Source organism: Gossypium hirsutum, chromosome A03, assembly GCF_007990345.1.
Source record: "Gossypium hirsutum isolate 1008001.06 chromosome A03, Gossypium_hirsutum_v2.1, whole genome shotgun sequence".
NCBI classification, from domain to species: domain Eukaryota; kingdom Viridiplantae; phylum Streptophyta; class Magnoliopsida; order Malvales; family Malvaceae; genus Gossypium; species Gossypium hirsutum.
In genome coordinates this window covers 105,057,022-105,081,447 of record NC_053426.1, presented here as the reverse complement: position 1 = coordinate 105,081,447, position 24,426 = coordinate 105,057,022, and the positions used below count along the sequence as shown (strand labels likewise).

Below are 24,426 nucleotides of genomic sequence, written 5' to 3'. Positions count from 1 at the left end.
ACTTACATAATTTTCTTGTATCAATATATCAAAGATAATCATATATGTACATGTCATGAAACATATCATGCTCTTACCGTTTCTTCATAAGCATATATCATTCATTTCATTATATCAATATTTCATGCACCATCATTTCCATATATTTTATATATATTTATCCGGGAATAGTTTATATCAAACTTAACATAAATTATATTCCATGTACTTATACTTATTTTGTTTATCTATCTTCATAATTATTTCATATAACTATTTTGTACATATATTTCCATATGACCAGTTCTTGTAAACATTTTACACAACTATTTCATATAACCATTCGTTATCTGATACGTATTACCTGAATATCAATTGTTCAATAGATGTCATAGCGTCTCCCATCCACGGTCTTATTTATCTTTGACATGATGCCATAGTGTCTTTCAACTATGGTCTTACTCATTTTCTATCATGTTTCCATGGTATCTTTCAACCATGGTCTTATTCTTTTCATGTCACGTTGCCATGGTATCTTTCAACCATGGTCATACACATTTCATATCAGGTTGCCGTGGTATCTTTCAACCATGGTCTTACACATTTCATATCAGGTTGCCGTGGTATCTTTCAACCATGGTCTTACACATTTCATATCAGGTTGCCATGGTATCTTTCAACCATGGTCTTACACATTTCATATCAGGTTGCCATAGTATCTTTCAACCATGGTCTTACACATTTCATATCAGAGAGCACACTCTCGCGAACCTCATCCTTACAGTGGGATTACCAGTCCAGGTTAAATCCCCTGTAACGACAATTATTTTAATGAGCTTGGATCTGAATTACTAGTCCAGGCTAAATTCAGACCCTAATTCGGATTACCCATCTGGGTTAAATCCATTTTACACGTATTCTTCGGGAGGGCTATATTAGAATAGGATCACCCGTCCGGGCTAGATTCTTTTTACTGTCAATTCCTTTTCAGAGATCCATCGAATTTTCCTTTCATTCAACCGGGCTTTATTTTCAATTTATATCGAGTATTAGCAATATTTCATCAATTATCATGAATTGAACATTCAAATCATATTTTCATCACATAACCACATATTTCAAGTATTTAAAATACAATTCAAGTTACACAAACTTACCTCATTGCTTGTTTGAGTTTATAATTTCATTAATCCGATACCTTTTCTTTTCCACGATCAAGTCTCATATTTAAGTCGTCTGGATATTTATAAATAAATTTGATCATCATTTTCATTCATTTCATATTCTAATGCATTTAATTAATACTCTAGGAAAAATTACCATTTTACCTCTAAGCTTTTAATTAATGACGATTTCATCCTTAGGGTCAGGAAAATAAAATTCTTGCAATTTAATCCTTATTTCTAGATATTATTCTCATACATATTGATAACAATCCATGAATTCTATAAAATATCAGAATTTTTCATAATTTCAACACTTTTCAATTTAATCCCTAACACATGTTTTCCCCCTATCTTGAACTAAATTAATAATTTCATTCAATTTTGTAATTAAAATAATAAAATTAATCCATTTCATGCAATTTGGTCATTTTTGACATTTTTTCAAAATTGCCCATAAAGTTTTACTTTTATTCAATTTAGTCCCTGAGCCTAAAATAAGCAAATTAGCCATGCTAAATGAATATTCATCTATGTTTTCCTTCTCCTCCTCTCCATTCCACATCCTTAATGTATATAACACACTTGTAAGTAACATTATCTATATATATATTTACTTTTATGAATATTCAAGCTGTCCATCTGTGTCATAGTCACTAAATTATTTATAACTCGAGCTAAGGAACTAAAAATTAAGATTCGTTAATTTTACCTGAAACTATATTCATATATCTTCTTACCATAAAATTTTCATAATTTTTTGTTTAGCCATTAGGTACAGTTTATTCTTTAAATTCACCCCTATTCTGCTGTCTAATAGTTCCGCACCTTCTTCACTAAAAATTAATTATCTCACAGTACAAAACTCGGATAATATTCCCGTTGATTTCCCATGAAAATAGACTAATTATGGATTCTAAACATATAACTTTAAGCCTATAATTATTTTTCTTAATTTTTTTGTGATTTTCCAAAGTCAGAATAGGGGAACCCAAATTCATTCTGACCTTGTCTCACAAAACTTAGTATATCTCATAATTTACAATTTAATTGCTTAAAACGTTTCTTCTATAAGAAATTAGACTCAATAAGATTTAATTACATATTTTATTCATCCTCTAACTCAATTTATAAAATTTTTGGTGATTTTTCAAACTTAAACTACTGTTGCTGTCCCAAACAGTCATAATGCAAAATGTTGATTTTCTACTTTAATTTCAATTTAATCCTAACTAAATTCACTTACTTTTCTATCTTAATTCATACTTTATTTCTACTCAATTTTTAACCAAAATTAAACATAATTATCTATTTTTCATCATAAAATCATAATTTCAAAATTCTTTCAATTTAGTCCTTAAAGCATAAAACTTATGATCACTTTACAATTCAATCCTTATTTCATTTCTAACTTGAATTTCTATCAATTTAGCCCTTAATTCATCTTTTTGTTCAACTTAATCAACACATAAAAATTCATTAACTTTCTAACTTTTGATATAATTCATGTAGTACTCTTCTCTAGAATTCCATAAACATCAAAATTGCAAGAAAGAGGATCAAATTGACTTACCTTGTAAAGCTTAAGGCTTTAAAAACCCTAATTTTCCTTTTATTTTTCTTTCCTTCCTTTCTTTCCCCTGTTTCGTCTCATTCTCTATTTCTTCTTTTCTTTCTTTCTCTTTTTTTTTACTTTATATATATATATAATATAATAACAATAATAATAATGACTTTATTAAATATCCACTTAATATCAAATATTTATTTTACAATTGGGCACGCATATATTATTACATTTGTATTTCATCCCCACCATGCACTTGTCATTTTACATTTATTTATCATATAAATATATTATAATATAATTATTTATTTAATAAATATCTTTCACTAAATAATAAATATCCATTTAATATCAAATACATATATTACAAATGTATGTATTTTTTTATTAATACATTTGTACTAAATTATTACCATACACTTGTCTTTATTTAATCTATTCATCATATAATATCAATTTAATAATAATAAATACATTAATTATTTACTTAAATAATAAGTAAATACATACATGTATTACAAATGTATGTATAATACTTATTACACATGTATTTTATTTTTGCCATACACTTGGCACTCCTTTGGCTTATTTACTTATTTAGTCCTTTCAGTTTCTTTATCCTATAATTAAACTTTCACACTTCATTCAATTTAATCCTTTTATTTAATTATCCTTTATTTAAGCTAATTTGCTTCATTAAACTTTAATTAATCACTCTCTTAACTTCGTAAATATTTTTAATAAATATTTACAAATCTATTTTTTTAGAAACGGAGACCCGGAAATGCACTTTTTCGATAACTGTAAAAATTTGGGTCATTATATTATTACTATTTGAATTATATGATAAATACTTGTTCTTATTATTAATTGTGAGTTTTAAATTCTTGTTTTAATATTCCAGGGTATTAATTCAGGTTTTGATGTGCTTATTCAGTGAAGCAAAAGTCCCTGTTTAAGAGTAGATCCCCATAATTAAGCGGAGTTGCATGCAATCCTAGAGATAGGACAACATAAATCTGCCGGATTAGAGTTAAATCTAATAAGGGAATCCAAAGATCGAGTTAATGCGACAATAGGGGTTTTAATTAGAAAGAGATTTCAACTAATCAACCTAGAGTCAGTTGTTTTTAGTCTCGAGAGGGATATTAACATAAATTAGAGATTTCTACGGATTAAGTCAAGTGAATAAATCGTCTAATTCAGAGGTAATAAGTGAAGTCTAGGTGAACTCTTCCTTAGGTATTGTCTTCTTCATCGGTTTTCCAAAAGTATTTTCCAACTTTAATCACTGTCACAATCTTAGTTAATTAGATAATTAGTTTTTGATAAAACATTAGTTTTTGATAAAACATACTCTAAATTGTTAGGTTAGATAATAACAAGATAGTAATTACTAGTACTTTTAGTCCTTGTGGATACGATATTTCTGGTCTCACCATAACTATACTACTGTTTGATAGGTGCGCTTGCCTTAGTCAAATTTTTAGTTAGTTTCACGACCATCATCGTCCTAAAATTAAAGGTACGTCATTATCGTCATCCATGTCTAAAACAACAAAATCAACTGGGAATATGAATTTATCAATTTTAACAAGAACATCTTCAATAATACCCCTAGGAAATCTAACGGTTCTATCTACTAATCAAATACTCACCCTAGTTTGTTTGGTTTTCCGAGACCTAGTTGCTTAAACATTTTATAGGGTATGACATTAATACTACCCCCTAAATCAGCCAAATCATTATTAACATTTAAACTACCAATTAAACAAGGAATAGTAAAACTCTCTAGATCTTTCAATTTGTCGGGTAGTTTATTTTGCAAAATAGTTGAGCACACTGCATTTAACTCCACGTGCGATGAATCATCTAACTTCCGTTTGTTTGTCAAAAGCTCATTTAGGAATTTAACTAAATTGGTCATCTGCGAAAGAGCTTCAATAAACGGTAAGTTAATATGTAACTTTTTCAAAAGTTTAATAAATTTACCAAATTATTTGTTTGTGTGGTCTTTCTTTGTCACGTTAGGATATGGCATACGAGGTTTATATTCTTTACCGACCGATTTTTGCTTCTTCTAGCTTACCTCAACCTTACCTTTACTCACCATACTTTCTTGCCTCGGTTCTGGTTCAGATTCAACTAACCCTTCTTTGTCTCACATATTGATTGCATGAAGTTACTCATTTGGGTTAGTTTCAGTATTAGTTGGCAAGCTACCTTGTGGCCTTTCTGAAATTAGCTTGGAAAGTTGACCGATTTGGTTTTTAAGTCCTTGAATCGATGCTTGTTGATTTTTAAGTTCTATTTCGGTGTTTTGGAAGCAGGTTTCTGACACCGAAATAAACTTCGTCAACATCTCTTCGAGGTTTGGCTTATTCTCTTGCTGGTAAGGTTGTTGTTGAAAGCCTAGAGGGGGTTGTGGTCTCTGATTTCCTTGACCACCCCAAGAGAAATTAAGATAGTTTCTCCTGCCTGCATTATAAGTGTTACTGTAAGGATTATTCTGAGACTTAGAATTATTACCCATATAGTTGACTTGTTCGTTCTTTGTGCTAATACCGTAGGGTAAATATTCTGGATTGTTCATTCCTCCTCTATTTGTATCACATTGCATCACTGGATGTACCTACGTAGAACCATATAAACCATCAATTTTTTTATTTAAAAGTTCTACCTGATTTGATAACATGGTGACCACATCTACGTTAAAAACGTTGGCTGCTTTTGTTGGCTTCGTCCTCATGACTTGCCACTGATAATTATTCAGTGACATTTCTTCTATAAACTCGTAAGCCTCCTTAGGTGTTTTATTATTCAGAGTAACACTGGCGGTTGCATTGATCAATTGCCTAGTTGAAGGATTCAAACCTTGATTCAAACCGTTGTAGAAGGTTTGAACTTGTAGCCATAGAGGTAACCCATGGTGAAGGCACTTTCTCAAGAAATCCTTATACCTCTCCCATGCATCATAAAGGGTCTCTAAATCCATTTGCATGAAGGAAGAGACATCATTCCTCAACTTAGCTGTCTTAGCCGATGGAAAATACTTCAGTAAGAATTTTTCGATCATTTGATCCTATGTAGTGATAGAACCTCGTGGTAAGGAGTTCAACCACTGTTTAGCTTTATTCCTCAACGAGAAGGGAAACAACCGTAAGCAAATGGCACAATCAGAAACGCCATTTATTTTGAAAGTATCGCAGAATACCAGAAAGTTAGCCAAATGAGTATTTGGATCTTCATCTTATAAACCATCGAACTAAACAAACTATTGAATCATCTGAATAGTGTTCGGCTTCAATTCGAAATTATTCACAGCAATGGTGGGACTCACAATACTCGATTCAGCCCTAGTTAGAGTGGGCTTGGCATAATCGTACATAGTACGAGGAGCAGTATTCAGATTTACATGATTTTCAGCAACCACAGAAGGTAGCTAATTATTCTGATTATCGACCATCTCCTTAGTAATAACAATAAAATCCTCTTGCTCTTCCATTATACTTTGTCGACTCTGCATTGCTTCTCTGCGGTTACTACGAGCTGTACTTTCTTCGCTGTCAAATACTAATGGTCCCGATGAGTTTCTTCTAGTCATAAACTAAAGGAATCTGGCAGAAGCAAACAAAAGAAAAAATTGGAAACAAAAATTAAACTAAAAACAACTATAAAATGAAATAAAAATAAATGGTTAAATTAATAAAAAATGAGTGTTCCTAATATTTTAGTCCCCAGCAACAGTGCCAAAAACTTGATGATCACTAAACTAATTAAAATTACGACAAAGGCAAGCGTACCTATCGAATAATAGTATAGTTATGGTGAGTCGGGAATATCATATCCACGGGGACTAAAAGTATTAGTAATGACTGCTTTTCTATTATTTAGCTGACAAATTAATGGGATTGATTTTAATCTAAAATTAACTAACTAATTACTAAAAATGCAATAGAGAATGAATTAAGAAAATATTTGAAGAAAACCAATGAGATAGACAATACCCAAGAAAGAATCCATTTAGACTTCACTTATTATTTTGAATCTGAATTGAACGATTTATTCACTTGCGCCTTGATTCATAGAAATCCCTAATTTATGTTAATATCTCTTTCGAAAGTAAAAACAACTGACTCTAGTCTGATTAATTGAAATCTCTTTCTAATTAAAACTCTATTGTCACATTAACTCGATCTATGGATTTCCTTATTAGATTTGACTCTAATCTGGTAGATTTATGTCATCCTATTTTTAGGATTACATGCAACTCCACTCAATTATAATAGATCTACTCTTAAACAAACACTTTTGCTCCACTGAAATAAGCACATTAAGTATGAATTAATATCCTAAAAATATTAAAACAAGAATTAAACATACATAATTGAGAACAAGAATCAAGTATTTATCATGTAATTTAGAAATCAAATAATAAGATTCATATAGGTTTCATCTTCCCTAGGTATCTAGGGAATTTAGTTCATAATTTGGAATAACATCATCTCAAAGTTAGGAAAACAACAAGACATAAAGAAACCCAAGAAAACTTTTAAAGAAATTAAATGGAGATCTTCAATTTTGAAGGAAATCCACTTTTGAAATGAATCTGATGATGTTCTTCGAGTCTTTTCTTCATTCTTCTTTGTGTGTTCCTTTATATCCTCTTCTACTATGTATTTATAAACTTTAGAATGCTCAAAAAGCCTAAAAATTGGGTTTTTTTCGCGTGTTTGGGAAATAGGGAGCGATATTAACATGGGCTAGCACATGAGCTTGTGGCCAGGTCGTGTGGTTCCTGAAGATAGCTCTTTTTGTCTGATTTTGGCCCGTTTTTCGTTCCTTCACTTCCCTATGGTCACCTAAGTATAGAAACATAAATTTAAAAGATTAGGAGTATCAGATTCACTAATTTTGTAACACCCCTCACCCGTATCCAATCCCGGGACAGGGTTCAAGGCTTTACCAGACTTAAACATTCACAAACATACAAAACTGGGTCACCAAATTTCGCCCAAAATTAAAAATTTTCAAACGCATGCATATCGTCCTTTATACAGGCCTTCGAAGCCTATAACATATATCGGTGTGGTTTGAGACTAAACCGAGAACTTTGAAAATCTTTGGGCAACTTAGCCAATTTTCTTACTTTGGAGAGTCACACGTCCGTGTGGGTTGGGCTGTGTGGTCACACACGCCCATGTGGCTTGGGACACGCCTGTGTCCTCAGCCCGTGTAACTCTCTGTTTACGATGTTAGCGACCGTTTAAGGGCACACGACCAAGGCACATGCCCGTGGCCAGAGGCCATGTCCTCCACACGGCTGAGACATACAGCCGTGTCTCTACTCGTGTGGTCAAGACTTAGGCTAATTTCCAAGCCTTTTTGTCATCTTTACATACACACTCATACATGATTTCAATGGTATTCATCATGTACATATGCCATATACTTCTCATACATAGTGAACATGTGCAATCACATAATCACATCACAAGACATTAACACATATCATGAATAAATAGGCTTACAAGCCAAAATCATTATAAGTCACATCTCATGGCTATAAACAACAAATCAATATAAGCCAATACCTTTGGCTAATCACAACAATAGTCATCATAGAAAACTAAATCCCTATACATGCCACTCGCATAAAACATTTCATGTACACATGCCAGTACTCCAAGGATAATGGCTTGATAGTGTGATGCTACCTTCGACGATCTCTAACCCCGAGCTGACCTGACAAAACTAAAAGAAATAGAAATGAGGGAGTAAGCTTTACGCTTAGTAAGCTCGCATGAAAATAATAAGCAATGCGATAACATTCTATTTTCATATTCTTTCTATTATTCAAATTCCAGCTAAGCTGTTTTCTCAACTCACAGTCATTAAATTATTTATATCCAGAGCTACAGAACTCCAAATTAAGATCCGTTAATTTTCCCAGAAACTAGACACATATCTATTCTTATCATAAAATTTTCAGAATTTTTGGTCTAGCCAATAAGTACAGTTTATTATTCAAAGTCTCCCATGTTTCGCTATTTGACAGCTTCAACCTTTCTTCACTAAAATTTATTTACCTCCTAATAAGAGACCCAGATAATGTTCCCGTCTCTTTCTCCTGAAATTATACTCATTAAGGAATTAATATAAAATTTAACTCAATTATTTTTTTTACAATTTCTAGTAATTTTCCAAAGTTGAGACAAGGGAGTCTGGAATAACCCCAACTCTATCTCACAAGAATTCAAATATCTCAGGATACAGAATTCTTTTGCTTTCACCGTTTCCTTTATGTGAAACTATACTCATTAAAATTTAATTTCATATTTTATTAAGCTTCTATCTCAATTTCCACTATTTTTAGTGGATTTTCAAAATCGGACCAATGCTGCTGTCCAAATCTGTTTTGGTACAATATAATGATCACTATCATAAGATCATTTCCAACTATCATGAACTTACCATTTCATGGATCCCTTACTCATTTTTCACAATGGAGCTCAATATAAAAGTTATTATTTCTCATGGGCACACTTAGACATACATTCCAAGTATAGGATAATTCCCTATTGTATGCACCCAATCATCAAATTAGTCTCATGACAATGCACCATGTAAATTTGTCTTAAAAGAACTCATCATTTATCATTGCATTGATATACATCATATTAATCCCATTGAGATTTAAGGAAATTTCGATGGATTATCCATTTACCATCAATTCATAAGAACGGTCATTTCATGTATGCACTTCCGTGAACCTCACATCCTACGGCGGGAATACCAATCCAGGCTAAATCCCCCGTAATATAAACTCATAAGGTGATGTCGAGATTACCAGTCCAGGCTAAATCCCTTATAGCGACAATCACCCTTAGTGAGTTCAGATCTGAATTACCCGTCCAGGCTAAATTCAGACCCTAATCAGATTACCCGTCCGGGCTGAATCCTCAATGCACATATATTCTTCGGGAGGCTCAATCATTTAAGGAACACCCGTCCGGGGTAGATCCTTTCTATATTTAAGATCTACAGATTACCCATCCAAGCTAAATCCTTTCTACAACACATGCAGGATCTCAAGTCATATGTAAATCATGGTTTATCCATCGAATTCCCTTTTTAACCTCAACCGAGACACTTTTCAACAAATCATTATCAAGGATGCATTTCATGTAATTTCATGCCATCAATAAATGCACTTATCACGCACTCATAAATCATACAATTAGGCATGTTAAGAGTTTACTTTAAGTTATCCGAACTTACTTGTCGAAACCTCGTCAAGTACAACCGTGTAGCAATTCATATAACCCAGGTAATAGTAATTTAACACTCAATTCATGTAACAATAATTTGTCATTCAATTTCACATGACACAACAAGCATTACATTTTTCCATATCATACACGACATCCATCAACTTCTCTTAAACATATTAAATCATACAATTTATGTCATATCAATAGAGAATTACAATTCATGCATGGTATTGCATTATTATTAACACACGAACTTACCTCGATCCAGAAACGACAATTTACCATTTTAGTCCATAACCTTGTATTTTTTCGATTTAAGCCCGAATCTCGATTTCCTTGATCCACAATATCACATTTAGTCTACTAATTAGTCACATTATTCATACGGGTCCAAAAATCATATTTTACAAATTTTCATTTTAACCTCTAAACTTTTGCATATTTGCACTTTTGCCCCAAGGCTTGGAAATTAAACTTCATCCCATTTTCTTATGTTTTATGACACACTGATCATTTTTCCCTTCTATGGCAACATCAAATTCTCACTCTAACATTTACTTATGAACATTAGGTATTTTGACCGATTATGTCATATTACTTGTTTTCACGTAAAATCGTTTAGCAAAAGTTGTTTATCTAACACCCAACATTCATTTTCTACCATTAGACATCAAAATGCACGCATATTACTCATGGGTAAATTTTTAAATATAAATCCTAGCTCAAAATAATGGTAGAAATGAGTAGATCATGTTACCGAGATTTCAAAAATGTAAAGAACTTTAAAAAGGGGACTCGGGATCACTTAAAAATGAGCTTGGAAAGCTTCAAAACCCTACCCATGGTTTTTTTCATGAGACATTCGGCCATGAGGAAGAAGATGAGCAAATTTGGCTTATTTTTGGCTTTTTAATTCATTTAATTACCAATTTACTAAAATGCCCTTAATGAAAAACTTTTAAAAACCTATCATACCATGTCCATTTTTGTCCACAAACTTAAAATGGTATAATTACCATTTAAGGACCTTTAATTTAAAAACTCATAACAATTGGACACTTCTAACATGTAGAACTCAAATTTTTCACTTTTTACAATTTAGTGCTTTTGACCAAATTGAGTGCCCAAACGTCAAAATTTTCGAACTAAATTTTCACGAAATCATTCCGTGAAATCGTAGACCATAAAAATATAATAAAAATGAAAATTTTCTCATCGAATTTGTGGTCCCGAAACCACTGTTCCGACTAAGCCCAAAATCAGCATGTTACAAATTTACATAATAAATCATCAAAAAACGTGTCAAGAGTGGGATTAAAAACATATTACTTTATAGCTTATCAAAATACCTATGGGAAAATTAATGAAGGATCTTGGAAATTGAAGGAAGATCTATAGAAGATCCCTTGAAAGTTCAAAGGTCCCAAAAGGGCACGGTTTTTCATTTGGCTGGTACTCAAACAAAGATTGCTCACTAATGTAGAAAGAGTTTGTCGAGATTTGGGGCATAGTTTGGCTTGTGAAGTATGTGCACATATCTCTGAAGATTTGCTACATGTCTTAAGAGATTGTCCAACAGCAAGAGATATTTGGAATCTCTTGATTCTCACTGATCAGCTTAACATGTTTTACTCTAGTAAAATACATGAGTGGATAATAGCCAATTTGTATAATCAGTATGATTTTTGCTTTGGGGAGGTTGATTGGGGATGTCTTTTCGGGATTATCATTTGTCGTATTTGGAAGAATCATAACCTCTTTATCTTTCAAGATGCGTCATGGAGTAGTTTTGATATTATCGGAGCCTCGTATAGTTGGATCAAACATGTTTTGAAGACTGATCAGAGTCATTTTGAATACAAGGAGGAAGATGACCTTGTACTTTCATTTGCCAGGAGGTTGGGTTTTTTAAATTCAAATGGTTCTGTTAGGCTTGAGGATGATTCTGCAGCAGCAGGAGGGATTGTGAGAAATCGAAATGGGGAGTGGATCATTGGTTATAACATATTTTTGGGAAGCTGTTCAATGTTTGAGGCTGAATTGTGGGGTATATTGGATGGTTTAAATACCCTAATTGATCGTGGTTTGGATAATGTGATGGTTCAGACAGATAGTCTTGAAGTGATGATGGCCATTTGAGAGAGTTCTACAGGAGGGTCTAATACGACTCTGATTAGGAGTATTCTTCAAATACTATCTCAGATTTCTCACTGGAATATTTATTGTATACCCAGAGAAGAGAACCTAGAAGTTGATAGACTTGCCAAGATGGCTCACTCGGGAAGTTAAGGTTTGTGAATGTTTGGAAGACCCTTGTTTGGGGAGTTAGGCCAGTTGGCGTAATTTATTTATTATATTTTTCTATTTTTCATCAAAAAAAATTAAAAGATATTAAAGATGTCCTTTTTTTTCCAAAAAATTAATATTTAAAATAATGAAAATAATCGTAAGGTACATTAATAAGGTATTATTAACTCTATCCTTAATTTAAGTTTCAGTGTACATTTTTTTTATTACTTAAAATGTGATATTTTCATTAATTAACAATGTAAAAAATAATAAGGTTTTTTAAAGCTTCAGGAATATTTGTAACCCAGTAAACAGGTAACGACCCTGCTGGAGAGCTCTTGGCAATCCAATCAGCAACAACGTTAGACGAGGAACACAAAGAAAAACAATTGCTGAGTTTTGCACCGCCTGATGAATGCCAATTTTCAAAGCTTTTGATTTTCATTGGTTGCAAAATTAATTTCTAAGAGACATGATCAGGTGGCGACGAATGACAAATCTATCCCGGTTCCATTTCTTGCTCAATTTAGTTTCCAATAGAACCCATCAGCGTCCATTCTTGGAAAGAAAGCTTGTGTTTACGTTGATTAGTACGTAGTTCGGCAGAATTTATGTTTTTCATCGCTGCCTTGGAAAAAATCTGTCATATAATCAAAGCTTTGCCATATTTTTGTCCTTGTGAAATGTGAGTATTGTTTATTTGTTTGTTATTTAGCCAGTAATTTATTCCAAAATGTTAGCATGTCTCCAGCAAAATTGGCTTTTAGCATCAATTGTCATGTACCATGTTTTTGCAAGTTTGAACAGAAGGCATGCCTGTATGGATTTTCTTTAGCATCAATTGTCTCCGCCCGGATCAAACGTGGTTCTTTGGTGTTTTTTATATGAAATTTTGGAGGAATGTATCCGGAATCCAAAGGTGAAAAAGAACAATTATTATAAATGAATTAAAACATGAGAAGCTCATAAGTCATAATATGATAAATTTTTAAGAAGGAAGCAAGAGAGATTGCAATCAATAATAATTAGTGGTATCGAGTTTACCGTTACTGCTTATTATATATTTGTTTACCATTTATACAAATAAAAACAAACTGATCATATACGATCCCTAGAGTTGGGACTACAACCCTTCCTATGGCCAAGCTCTAAGACAAGCTTGGATGTTTTTTGAAGCACATCCGACAACCATGTAGCACCTACTGCAACATAATCAGTATTCTTGATCCTCTTTGCCACGTCTTTTGCTGCTTCCTCAGCTGCATAAATCGCCTGATCAGCAGCACACACTGCTAACCTGGTTTTTTCCATTACCACTCTACTGTTTTCTGTTAATTTGAGCTTGTGATTCAGTTCATCTCTTGCCTGGTTCAATTTCTCAACCCCTTCTACAGCTATCGCCTCAACTGCAGCTCGCAATCCCGGCATGTTTCCTCCTGTCTTGTTGTTCTGCACATCGTGCTTGCTTTTCTAAATGTAGAAGTGTCCAGTGCAACTAAATACAGTTAAATGCTCATTCACATACATGTTTGAAATAAGGAAAAAGGAAATTACCTCAGTAACAATAGGAATAGTTCTATATGAGACTGGAGGATCTGCAGCAACCTTCTTTGGCAGAATTCGAATTGGTTGGCCTGCAAAATTAGCATTCTGCAAACTAGGTTCTTACGTTACACATAAAATACAAACAAAGGAAAATATTAAAAAATTTCAAACATCTTACATTAAGGAGAAGAGCTGTTTGATAAGCATATGGCTGCCTAAAGGTTACCAGAGCTGACAGTGATCGGTCTCTATTCGCACTGCTTTCAAACAACCAAATAAAAAAGAAGAAGATAGGAAGCAATTAATTAAGCTATAGAAGTTTGAATAAATTACCCCAAAAGCTTGATTTTCTCGACATGGCCACAGTTAGAGAAATATGCATTGAGGTCTCCAAGGGTGACTGTAGGAGACAGGTTGAGAACCACTACAGTCAAATCAGGATTAGCCATTTTGGTTTCAGTTTCTGGCTACGCTTGTTGTGATCATGTTTACAACCTCTTTCTTTCTGTCCTAAAAGGTTAGAATCCAGTTCCAGTTCCAGGGAGCCGATAAAAATGAATAATTAATTTACTAGTGGGAGAATAAAGGTTGGTTGATAAACACGAATTTATTCTCCTCTCATAAAGCTTAAAAGCTAGGTTTTCACTAAATATGTATTTCTCAACTGTAAGATAAATATTAATAAGATTGTATCATCTATGTTTTCTAGACATGAAGGTGAGTGTCCTATATATATATATATATATTCAACACCAATGCATTTTTTTAAAATATTATATTAAAGATTCATATTTATACAATTTGAATAATTCATTATATAAATGACAAGTCAAATATAAGGTGATTATAATTAGACTGGAGTCGATAAATCTATTTTATCACATTCATACTTGACTTATTTCACTATATGATTATTGATATTTTTGATGTGTGATTAAAAAAAAAATCAAAATCGTGAGATTAAATAGAAGTGGTATATATTATGTCAAATGAAGATAAAATCTTGATTTTTCCAAATTTCTAGAAAAAAGTGGGATTTGTGCTCTACGTACATTGCAATAGAATAATATACCCTACTCTTATGAAAATGGTTAGGAGTATGTTGAGGTATTCAATTGTACGTATTTCTTTATGGGGTGAAGCTTTAAAAGACTATAACATATATCTTGAGCACGGTTTTTAGTAAGCTTATTGAGGTATTAAAATATTATTTTAAATTATTTAATTTATAAATAAAAATAATTTCAAGTATTAACAATTTTAAATATTGAATAAAATAAATTTTAAAACAATAAATATTTTAAATTTACTTGATAAAAATTTAGAATTGTTATGAACTTTCATGCTACTAAAATATCTAAAGGTTATTGTATCCATTACAAAAAAAGAGTAATGCGCTTCAACGTACTCGTACCCACATCCTCCTTCACTAGCAATAATGCAATGCCAATTGAGTTAAAACTCAGTTGACAAAAACTTCATAAATTTAATTCTATTTGAATTGCATCTTTCCATTTTGGCCAACCTTTTCGATGTCTATATTTCTCGATACGTTTATTCAATATCCTTATTTTCTTTCATTATCTCAATAATATCATTGCATACAAACTGTTGTAGACAACTTTTCTATTTTCCATGATTCCTTATTTTATCGTATTAATATAACTTATCGAGATCTTTTTATTTTCATCTTTAGGTACCTAAATCTCTTATAGGGTGTTAATAGTTAGTTATGTCTTGAGTCTCTTCAGGAGCACTCGCCTCCACTATATAATATCCATATTTATATTTCTTTTACAATAATTTTCATCTTTGGAGCCAATCAATATACCATGATTTAGGCATCCATTACCTTCATTTATTCTAACATATTTTCCTACTAGAACTTTGATTTAAAACAAAACATTAACTGTTATATAACACTTAATTATTCTTATTAAGTTAATAAATGCATTTACTAGCTAACTTGTAATAAAATGAATTATCTTTTTTGAACTCTTAGTTCAAATTACTTTTTACGGGGATTTAGATAATGATAGTACATTATAATTAATTTATTTTATTCAACTATTATTTCTCTCCTCCTAGTGTTGGAAAAACAATCAAATCAAAATAATAATCACAAAATCATGTCATTATTGAATCTCCAATTGATTCAAGACATTTATTAATAAAAGAATATTCGTAATTAATATATATTCTCAACTTTCTTTAAATACCCATTTTATGTATTGTTGTAGAGCAACTTGAAAACATATTGCACATTTAAAATTTCTAAAATGAGTTGTATTTGGATCTTGACCAAAAAATAATTATAACAGAGAGTGTTTATCATAACTTATGATGCGTACAAGTATTAATTTATATAAAATATCATATCTTTATACATGTATACAAAAAATTTTTGTTTTCAATAGATATAGTTTAACTACTAATTAGAGGCATTTAATTCATAAATCTGCTAAGCTATTTTATACACAATCATTAAACATTTGGGATATTTACTCGTGCTGGTAATCTAACATATAATTTTCAATAAAAGCCAAAAAAATTACCACACAAACATTAGTAAAAATTGTGAAAATTACATAATTTAAAAATACAAAGAGACCGAAATACAATCTACTAGAAATTTCTTATTTTTACCCAGGGATTATTTTTTTGATGCTACTGTTATAATTACTTTTGGGTGTTCTTTTTTATTTGGTTTTGGTAATAAGTGTTAACAACATAAAATGTGGTACATATAAAATACACATATTAATTACGCCGCATTTCATTCGAAGTTGAATGCACAAAAATAAACTGGAAGTGCGATGACATCCAAACGAAAAAGGAAAGTAGGATGGATGAATTTATTATTGGTGAATTATAAGAGAATAGTCTCTAATAACAGCGTAATTAGTATGATTTGAATTTAAATTATATTTAAAATAATAAATATTTTGATCATCAAGTTATCATGCTAGATTTATAACATATTAAAAAAATAAATATCAATAACTCATCTATTGTATTTTTTAAATATTAATTAGCACCCACAATTAATCATAATATAAATGATGGTAAGAGTTAAAAAAAAATTAATGCCATAATTAATTTTTTTAAGAACCCCAATTTTTAAAAAACTTTTGTATTATGATTTATTAATTATATATTTTTTAATCAGTGTTTATGTCGTTGTTTTAATCCACTTTTTTAGTGCCCCAGAATGAATTTTTTATTTTTAATATTGTCACATTAAGATTATTTATAATTTTTAAATTTAATAAGTAAGCCATTAATAATTTTTATTTTCACCCTTCAAATTTTAGTGTCAATGCTTAAGGTGTTTTTAAAAAAAGATTTTTCACATTAATGTTATTTACAATTTTTAAATTTTATAGTTAAGATTATTTACAAATTTTAATATTTTCAAATTCTTAATGCTTTACACACTTTTAATTTTAAAAATTAGGTAGGATCCACCATTAATTATTCTACAAAGTCAAATTAGAAAATGCTTTCATTATTTTTTAATTTTATTTATTTTAATAAGCATTTTTAATTATTTTTTATATACATACTTTATATAAAATAAATTTTAAAATATTTTTTATTTTACATCATCACTTTTAATAGACAATTTCCAAAAACATAATTCTAAATTGTATATTGTTTTAATAATTAAAAGTAGTTTTTAAACACATTTTAAAAATCAAAATAAAAAATTAAATAATTTTCAAATACTTAATATGATCAATTATTATTTTAAATTAAAACAACTAATTAAAAACATATTTAATATCAAATACAATTACCCCTAGTATTGCAGATAATAAAAAAACTAGTTATTATATAATTCTTAGTATTTGATTATTGATGAGATCTTATTTCTGGCATTTGTGATTGATTTCATTGATTATGTTAATCATGAAGTATGATTTAGGAGCATTTGTATTTCTTATTATATGTGTTCTCATATAATGGTTTTTGTTCAAAAAATGTCGAAGAGGGACATTGTTGTGGCAACTTTTGAGTAGTGCCTATTGGCGTTTGGTACTGTTTAACTCAGAAACTTGCCATGTTTAAATTGACAAATTTTGACAATAAAAATTATTGGGTTTTGATTCTTACTAATATTTTGGTGCACTGCAAGTCCATCTATGATATCTAAACTGTTTATAACAACATATATTGGAGATTGGTTTGAATTGGATAAAGGCAATCAACTTCCTAAATTTGGTGAGATTGGATCAAATTGGGTAAAACTTGGAAGCATATGTTAAACAGTCAAGACTTATCTTGAGCCCATTGGAGATATTCTTTATACTTATCTTACTAGTTTTAAGGGAAAATTGATTGTAATTGATTTAGTATGTTAGCAAGTCTCAATTCCTTATAAATTGGGGACACTTGTATAGATGATATATTGAACTAAGAGAACTTATTCTTGTTCATTAGGAATGTTTTCTTGCGAGTGCATTGAGCGCAAAATCAAGTGTGTTGGTTTATGTCTTAAATCTTCATTTTTAGGGGGAAGAATTTGAAGAGAATTATCTAGATTTTAAGTACAAAAGTGAGAAGTCTAATTTGGTGAGTGTTAGAGGTTGTAATCACTTCTTCTATGAGTGGCTAAAATAGTGAATATTATCTTTTTGGGAAAAATCCCGCAGATGTAAAAAATTCAAATTGTGTTTTTATCTTATTCATTCTCAATTCCTAAAGCAGTTGGCACTGATCATTGCATTCCTGCTAACACTGTTAAAATTTAGTTGCAAATATCAATTTAGCTCTTTTGCCTATTACATGAGAAATGATTAAAATATGATTGCATATGGTTAATTTCTTGCTGCTTATATTTGTTTTAATATAGACCATTTTGCTTTCATATTCGGAAACTTGTATTTATCAAAATAATGACGATAGGTATGATAAAAGAGTGAAGTTTGTGTCACAATTCGCAACTAACTTGAGACAATATGTGTTGTAGGAGTATCTATTAATTTGCTATTAACTTTAGTCCAAATCGAAGAAAATGTAGTTAGCATATTTTTGGTTTTGAAGGTTTAATGGATGTTTTAATTTATACACGCAAAATTTTTTGAAAATCTAGTATGTCATACACTAAATAATAAATTTTTAGAGTTTTCTTTTAGGAGGAGTATTTATGTTAATTTTAAACATTTTAAAATATTTATTGAAGTAAATCTAATTATTAATCTTTCTACCATTAAAAAGTAGATGTTGCTCTCGATAATTTTAATAAAGATTTAAAGGATGAATTTGGACATGCACTCATCTTGTTTAATGTTTTGTTCATATATTGGGATTTGGGAAGTAATGCATGTATTGGACTTTATGCATGAGATTCAACGTATTTCAAATTAATGCATGAGATTCCTTTCATGAAAGGATATATGAGAATTCACATCCTTGACGTGAGTCCACTGATGTTTTACTTGGTAAATGTCTATCGTCCCAATTCGTAAGTAACTAGTTTGATAGATGCTTGGGTAAAATAAATTATTAATGGAAGAAATGATATATTCTTGATTTATTCGTTTTTAAGTAGGGTCTTTTACAGTAACGGAGTTAACAGGGCTGGTATGGCCTAATCTCATAAAATGTAAAAAATTTTATTTAGTTCGTTTATAATTTATAAAATTATATTTTAACCCCCTCAAAAATAATAAAAATTGAATTTAATTCTTTAAAAACTATAAAAATATATATTATTAAAATTTTAAAATTATATTTTTACTATAGTAAAAATATATAATTTAATTTCGCCCAACAAATTTTCTAGTTCCGCCACTAGTCTTTTCCAATATCGTCCAATGACAGCTAGTTAAAACGATATTAGCAGCAAATACATAAATGTTACATCATCTTTGATTAGCATGGCTATATGTTTCCGATTATGTTAAACCAAAAATTGAAATGAGATCGCTCCTTGATGAAAAAGTGGTGCAATTACTACAACATCACTAATAACTTAAAGGCTGGAACTAGTTCAGCAGTTTACCAGTTAGCACGTAAATTTTTCAGCCCTTCCTGCGCGTTGGAGTAGCCCAAGTTCATTATGTTTCCGTCATAGTTTCTTTCGTTATCCACATTCTGATGCCCTGTTGGTTCCACACCTAAGAAATCAACTGTAAGTTTTTGTCCACCTTCCATGTACACTTGTCCCAACAGGTTTGCAGCTTTCCCATTCTCTGCCTGTAGAAAATGAGAGTCGAACAACGCAGTTGGAGCAAGAGGATTGTGAGATGTTTCTTCTCCCACATACAAACCATTGGTACCGGCGCCATTCGAACCGTCATGGACTGAGTCAGATGAGTTCATGTTGCTGGTTGAATATCCAGTAAAACCTCTGAATAGGATTGGGGCGATTGTATTATCACTAATCTTAGCGCCCATTTGTGCAGCTTTCTGTAACAAGGCTGTTGCAGATGTATAAGCAGACCCCATCGCAAGTGTAGAAGCCAGGGATGTTGTTGGATTGAAAATTTGATCCAAATTGCTGGAGGTATTCATGATCCCGGTAGACTTCAAAGACAATAGCCTCTGTGAGTTGTCCATGCTCTCATTTCCAATCGACAGATTCATCTTTGTGTTGTCAGAAATGGACATTGTCTCGTCTGCTTGCTTCTGCAAAATTGATCCTCCAATGGCACCATGGTTACGGTTCACCTTGTAATTTTCCTCTGTTAATGCATCGCAGAAGGCTCTATGTGTGACGAAGCTGTCCTTCCTGTTCAAAACAAATGGATTGAAAAATCATGATTTCAGTATCATCCGTCACACCTTGGATCACTTACAGAAGAACATATATATATGCTACATACCTCGAAAAAATTGTGCCACAGTCGCAACGATATTCTCGGGTGCCACAGATCTTGGCGTGTGCCTTCCAATCCGATTGGACAGCATATCTTTTAGAGCACTTATCACATTTCCATTTCTTTTCTCCATGCTTCCTGCAGAAATGCTTCTTAATGCCAGTCAAGTCGCCTAAAGCCCGGCTCGGATGATGATGAACACAATTCGGCTCAGGACATACATAAACCCTTTTCTTAACCTCTGTATTTATTCGTTGCTTCAGTTTCCAAGGCAAGTTATGCCCTCTTCTATGCAGCTGAAGGTTCTGATCTCGTTGAAATCCTTTATGACACACCTCACATATGTACCTGTTGGTTGCCATTAGCGTCCTTGGAGACAGTGCTACCACCTCCGCATCAGGATCTGAAAATTTGCCAAAAACTGAAAACTTAGTGATCTTAGAATACCTTCATGCAACTTACTTAAACAATTGTACAGAAAGCATGCTTGCCTGGATTCCCTGGAAGATTCCTTTTCTTCTTTGAACTTGTGGTGATAGGATGTTCAATAGGATTGGGACTCTCATTAGACGACTGTGAGATGACAGTGCTGTGATGTTCATCTTCTTCAAAATCTTGAACAAAGTTTGACATGTTTAACTGGCCTTTTGATAGTTGATACTGATACAATGTTAAGCAGCAGTTAATATATGATCCAATTAGGTGGGGGACTTGGCTAGCCGACAAAAGGAAGAAAAAATTCCATACCAACCACGATGGAAGACCATGGTCCATGTATTGTTAACTAATCCGGAATAAGAATTCTTTGATAGCAACATCATTCCATCAAACAACATTTGTTAAGATCATCCATGAATAAACTATACATTAAAAGTTGGGTCTGTTTGTCGTGTATGTGACAAGTAAGTGAACTTGTTGCAAATCCCCAATGAATTTCTTTTCAAGGGTCAAAAGAAGGAAGTCCATAAGTGGGGATGGAAGAAGAACTTCAAAAGCTGTTTTCCGTTTATGTTATTGACATAAAGAATTAGTTGAGACAGGTAATTAATGAGACAAAAAGAAAGAGTTGCAGAGAAATTAAAAATGGAAAAAGTGTAGAGGATGCCAAAGGAGAGATCCAAATAAAGAGACAAGTTTTGCCTTCCGTTAAAATTTTGTAAGGGTGATATCATATGTAACATTAAATTTCTACCTGCTTCCATGATCCACTCATCACAAATTTGGCATATTTGTGTTTGTCATTCTTGATTGTTGCTTTGCTTTGCTTTGAATTGCTAGAATTAGTTTTCCTCACAACCCCAAAAGAGAAATATGTTGTTAATTGCATTGTATACCTTATACATTTTGATACCTAAATATATTAGAGGTTTTGAATCAGGTTTTAAAATTGATAAGATGAAAATTCTTAATTAGCAATTAATTTTTATTAAATCAATCTTAAAACCCAAATTAAATCATATCTATCGGACTGTATTTGATAAATAATTAAAAGAAATTACAATTAATACTAAATTTATTCTACAACAAAATCATGAAAAATTTAAACCTAATAATACCAAAAATTAACTTCCATCTTCGAAAAAGTAATTATATTTTGTCAAATCAACCCTATAATCCAAATTAAACACTAAAAAATTAACTTTGTTATCTTTAGATATCAAAATATATAACTTTTGTCAAATATATGTATTAAATTAGACTAAACAATAACACAAATATTACATAAAAAAAAAGTAAAACTCACATATTAAATTACGTTAACAATATAATGATGCAGAATAAGTAGGTTGAATTAATGTTTAAATGAAAATCATTGCAATTATTGGCAATAATCGAATAGTATAACATTAATGTTTTGACGTGGATCTGAAAACCAACAGGCTAATTAAGGTTTGCTAGTGGATAAGGTAGCTGAAATCTTCACCTCAACAGTGGTCTGTTGAATTTTATTATTTACTCTGTAAGAATTTTGTGTTTGGACATATCTTTGGATTGAGCTTTCAAGATTTCGGATTTAACGATGTTATTACTTTAAGAGGCCTCAACACCGGTGTAACTCAAACCCCTCTTAAAGCACTCATTAGCCGGAATGATGATGATGGCTATTATTATTAAGTTTCAAAATAGCAACAATCACTGATATTATATTTATCTTAAACTGAATTATTCTTGGAATTTTTGTAGAAAAGGAGTGTAAGGGAATTGTTAAGAGTTCTTTTTCACCATTCAAAGGCTTAGTTATATACAACTTACAAAAGAAAAGAGAAATAACAGAATTGAGAACTAACATAGGTGTAACAGACTAACTGCTATATCTGCTAACTAACTAATAGTTAAATTAGATCTATATTACTAACAGCCCCCCTCAAACTGGAGAGTATATGGAAAGCAATCCCATTTTGGACAACATGATCTGAAAAGGAACAGCAGCAAGAGCTTTGGTAAAAATATCAGCTAGTTGATCCTTGGAGGAGCAAGGGAGCAGTTTAATAACATCGGAGTGCACCTTCTCACGAACGAGATGACAGTCAATTTCTATGTGTTTAGTACGTTCATGAAATATGGGATTTTCAGCAAGCTGAAGAGTGGAGTTGTTATCACAGAACAAAGCAGTAGGACCAGAAATAGCTAGGTGCAAATCACGCAAAAGAGATCGAAGCCACTGAATTACACAAGCAGTAGAGGCAAGTGCGCGATATTCTGCTTCTGAGGAAGAACAAAACACAGTGGTTTGCTTATTGGCCTTCCAACTAATGAAGGAGTCACCATAAAACAGACAATAACCAGTTACAGATTGGCGTGTCACAGGGCAACCAGCCCAGTCAGAATCACTAAAAGCCTTCAGTACAGGTGATGAAGAGGCAGAAAAGAAGAGACCAGAAGCAGGCAGCCGTTCAAGTAACGAAGAACACGATGAGTAGCTTGCAGATGAGTGATTGTAGGCTGGTCCAAGAATTGACTCAATTGTTGAATTGCAAAAGCAATATCAGGTCTAGTAGAAACCAGATACAATAGTCGGCCAATAAGTTTCCGGAAAAGAGTATTATCAGGAAGTAATTCCGCAGAAGCATCGCGAGGGACTTTTGTAGCCATTGGGGTCTTAACGGGCTTGCAATCTAAGAAACCAAAATCGGACAATATGTCTAAAGCATATTTTTGTTGACAAAGATAAATACCAGCAGAGCTTCGAGCAACCTCAAGTCCAAGAAAATATTTTAAATCACCAAAGTCTTTGATTCTAAATGTAGAATCCAAAAAAGCTTTAACTCTTGCTATTTCATCGAAGTTATCACCAGTTAGGATGACATCATCGACATAAACCAGTAAGGCAGTGAAGGAAACAACATCTTTTTTAACGAACAAGGAAAAATCAGAACTGGATTGAATATAGCCAAGAGAAGTAAGAGCAGATGTGAGCTTAAAGAACCACTACCTACTTGCTTGCTTTAGACCATATAAGGATTTTTGTAACTTACAAACCTTATTGGGAGTTGGTGAATTAAAACCAGGAGGTAAAAGCATATAAAATTCTTCACTCAAATCACCATGCAAAAAAGCATTGTTAACATCAAGCTGGTGCAAATACCAATTCTTAGAAGCAGTAATAGCAAGTAACAAGTGAACAATGGTGATCTTGGCTACAGGTGAAAAAGTATCAAAATAATCGACACCCTCGGCTTGTGTGAACCCCTTTACAACTAGACGAGCCTTGTAACGTTCAATGGAACCATCGGCTTTATGTTTCACTTGATAAACCCATTTGCAACCTATTGCAGTCTTGCCTG

General features: G+C 31.9%; 2 protein-coding genes and 1 non-coding gene across 4 annotated transcripts; 1 reads left to right on the top strand and 2 right to left on the bottom strand.

Annotated features, from left to right (window-relative positions):
* Positions 1-5,630: 5,630 nt before the first annotated feature.
* On the top strand, positions 5,631-5,737 carry LOC121225517 (small nucleolar RNA R71). Its single transcript, XR_005923388.1, has one exon. It is a non-coding gene; the product is annotated as a small nucleolar RNA R71 (small nucleolar RNA).
* Positions 5,738-13,257: 7,520 nt separating this feature from the next.
* Positions 13,258-14,392, bottom strand: LOC107896022 (uncharacterized). 2 transcript variants are annotated; one of them, XM_016821182.2, is made up of 4 exons: positions 14,151-14,392; positions 13,996-14,074; positions 13,827-13,922; positions 13,258-13,742 (listed from the first exon to the last, which is right to left on the bottom strand). In XM_016821182.2, the coding sequence occupies exons 1-4, from the start codon at positions 14,264-14,266 to the stop codon at positions 13,371-13,373; spliced, it is 663 nt and encodes a 220-aa protein (XP_016676671.1). In that variant the 5' UTR covers positions 14,267-14,392; the 3' UTR covers positions 13,258-13,370. The 2 variants fall into 2 exon arrangements, with proteins under 2 accessions (XP_016676671.1, XP_016676672.1); XM_016821183.2 differs by having other exon boundaries at positions 13,258-13,721.
* A 5,201-nt stretch (positions 14,393-19,593) lies between these two features.
* On the bottom strand, positions 19,594-21,283 carry LOC107895599 (protein indeterminate-domain 12). The gene is made up of 3 exons (XM_016820857.2): positions 21,133-21,283; positions 20,648-21,044; positions 19,594-20,553 (listed from the first exon to the last, which is right to left on the bottom strand). The coding sequence occupies exons 1-3, from the start codon at positions 21,272-21,274 to the stop codon at positions 19,821-19,823; spliced, it is 1,272 nt and encodes a 423-aa protein (XP_016676346.1). The 5' UTR covers positions 21,275-21,283; the 3' UTR covers positions 19,594-19,820.
* Between the last annotated feature and the right edge of the window lie 3,143 nt (positions 21,284-24,426).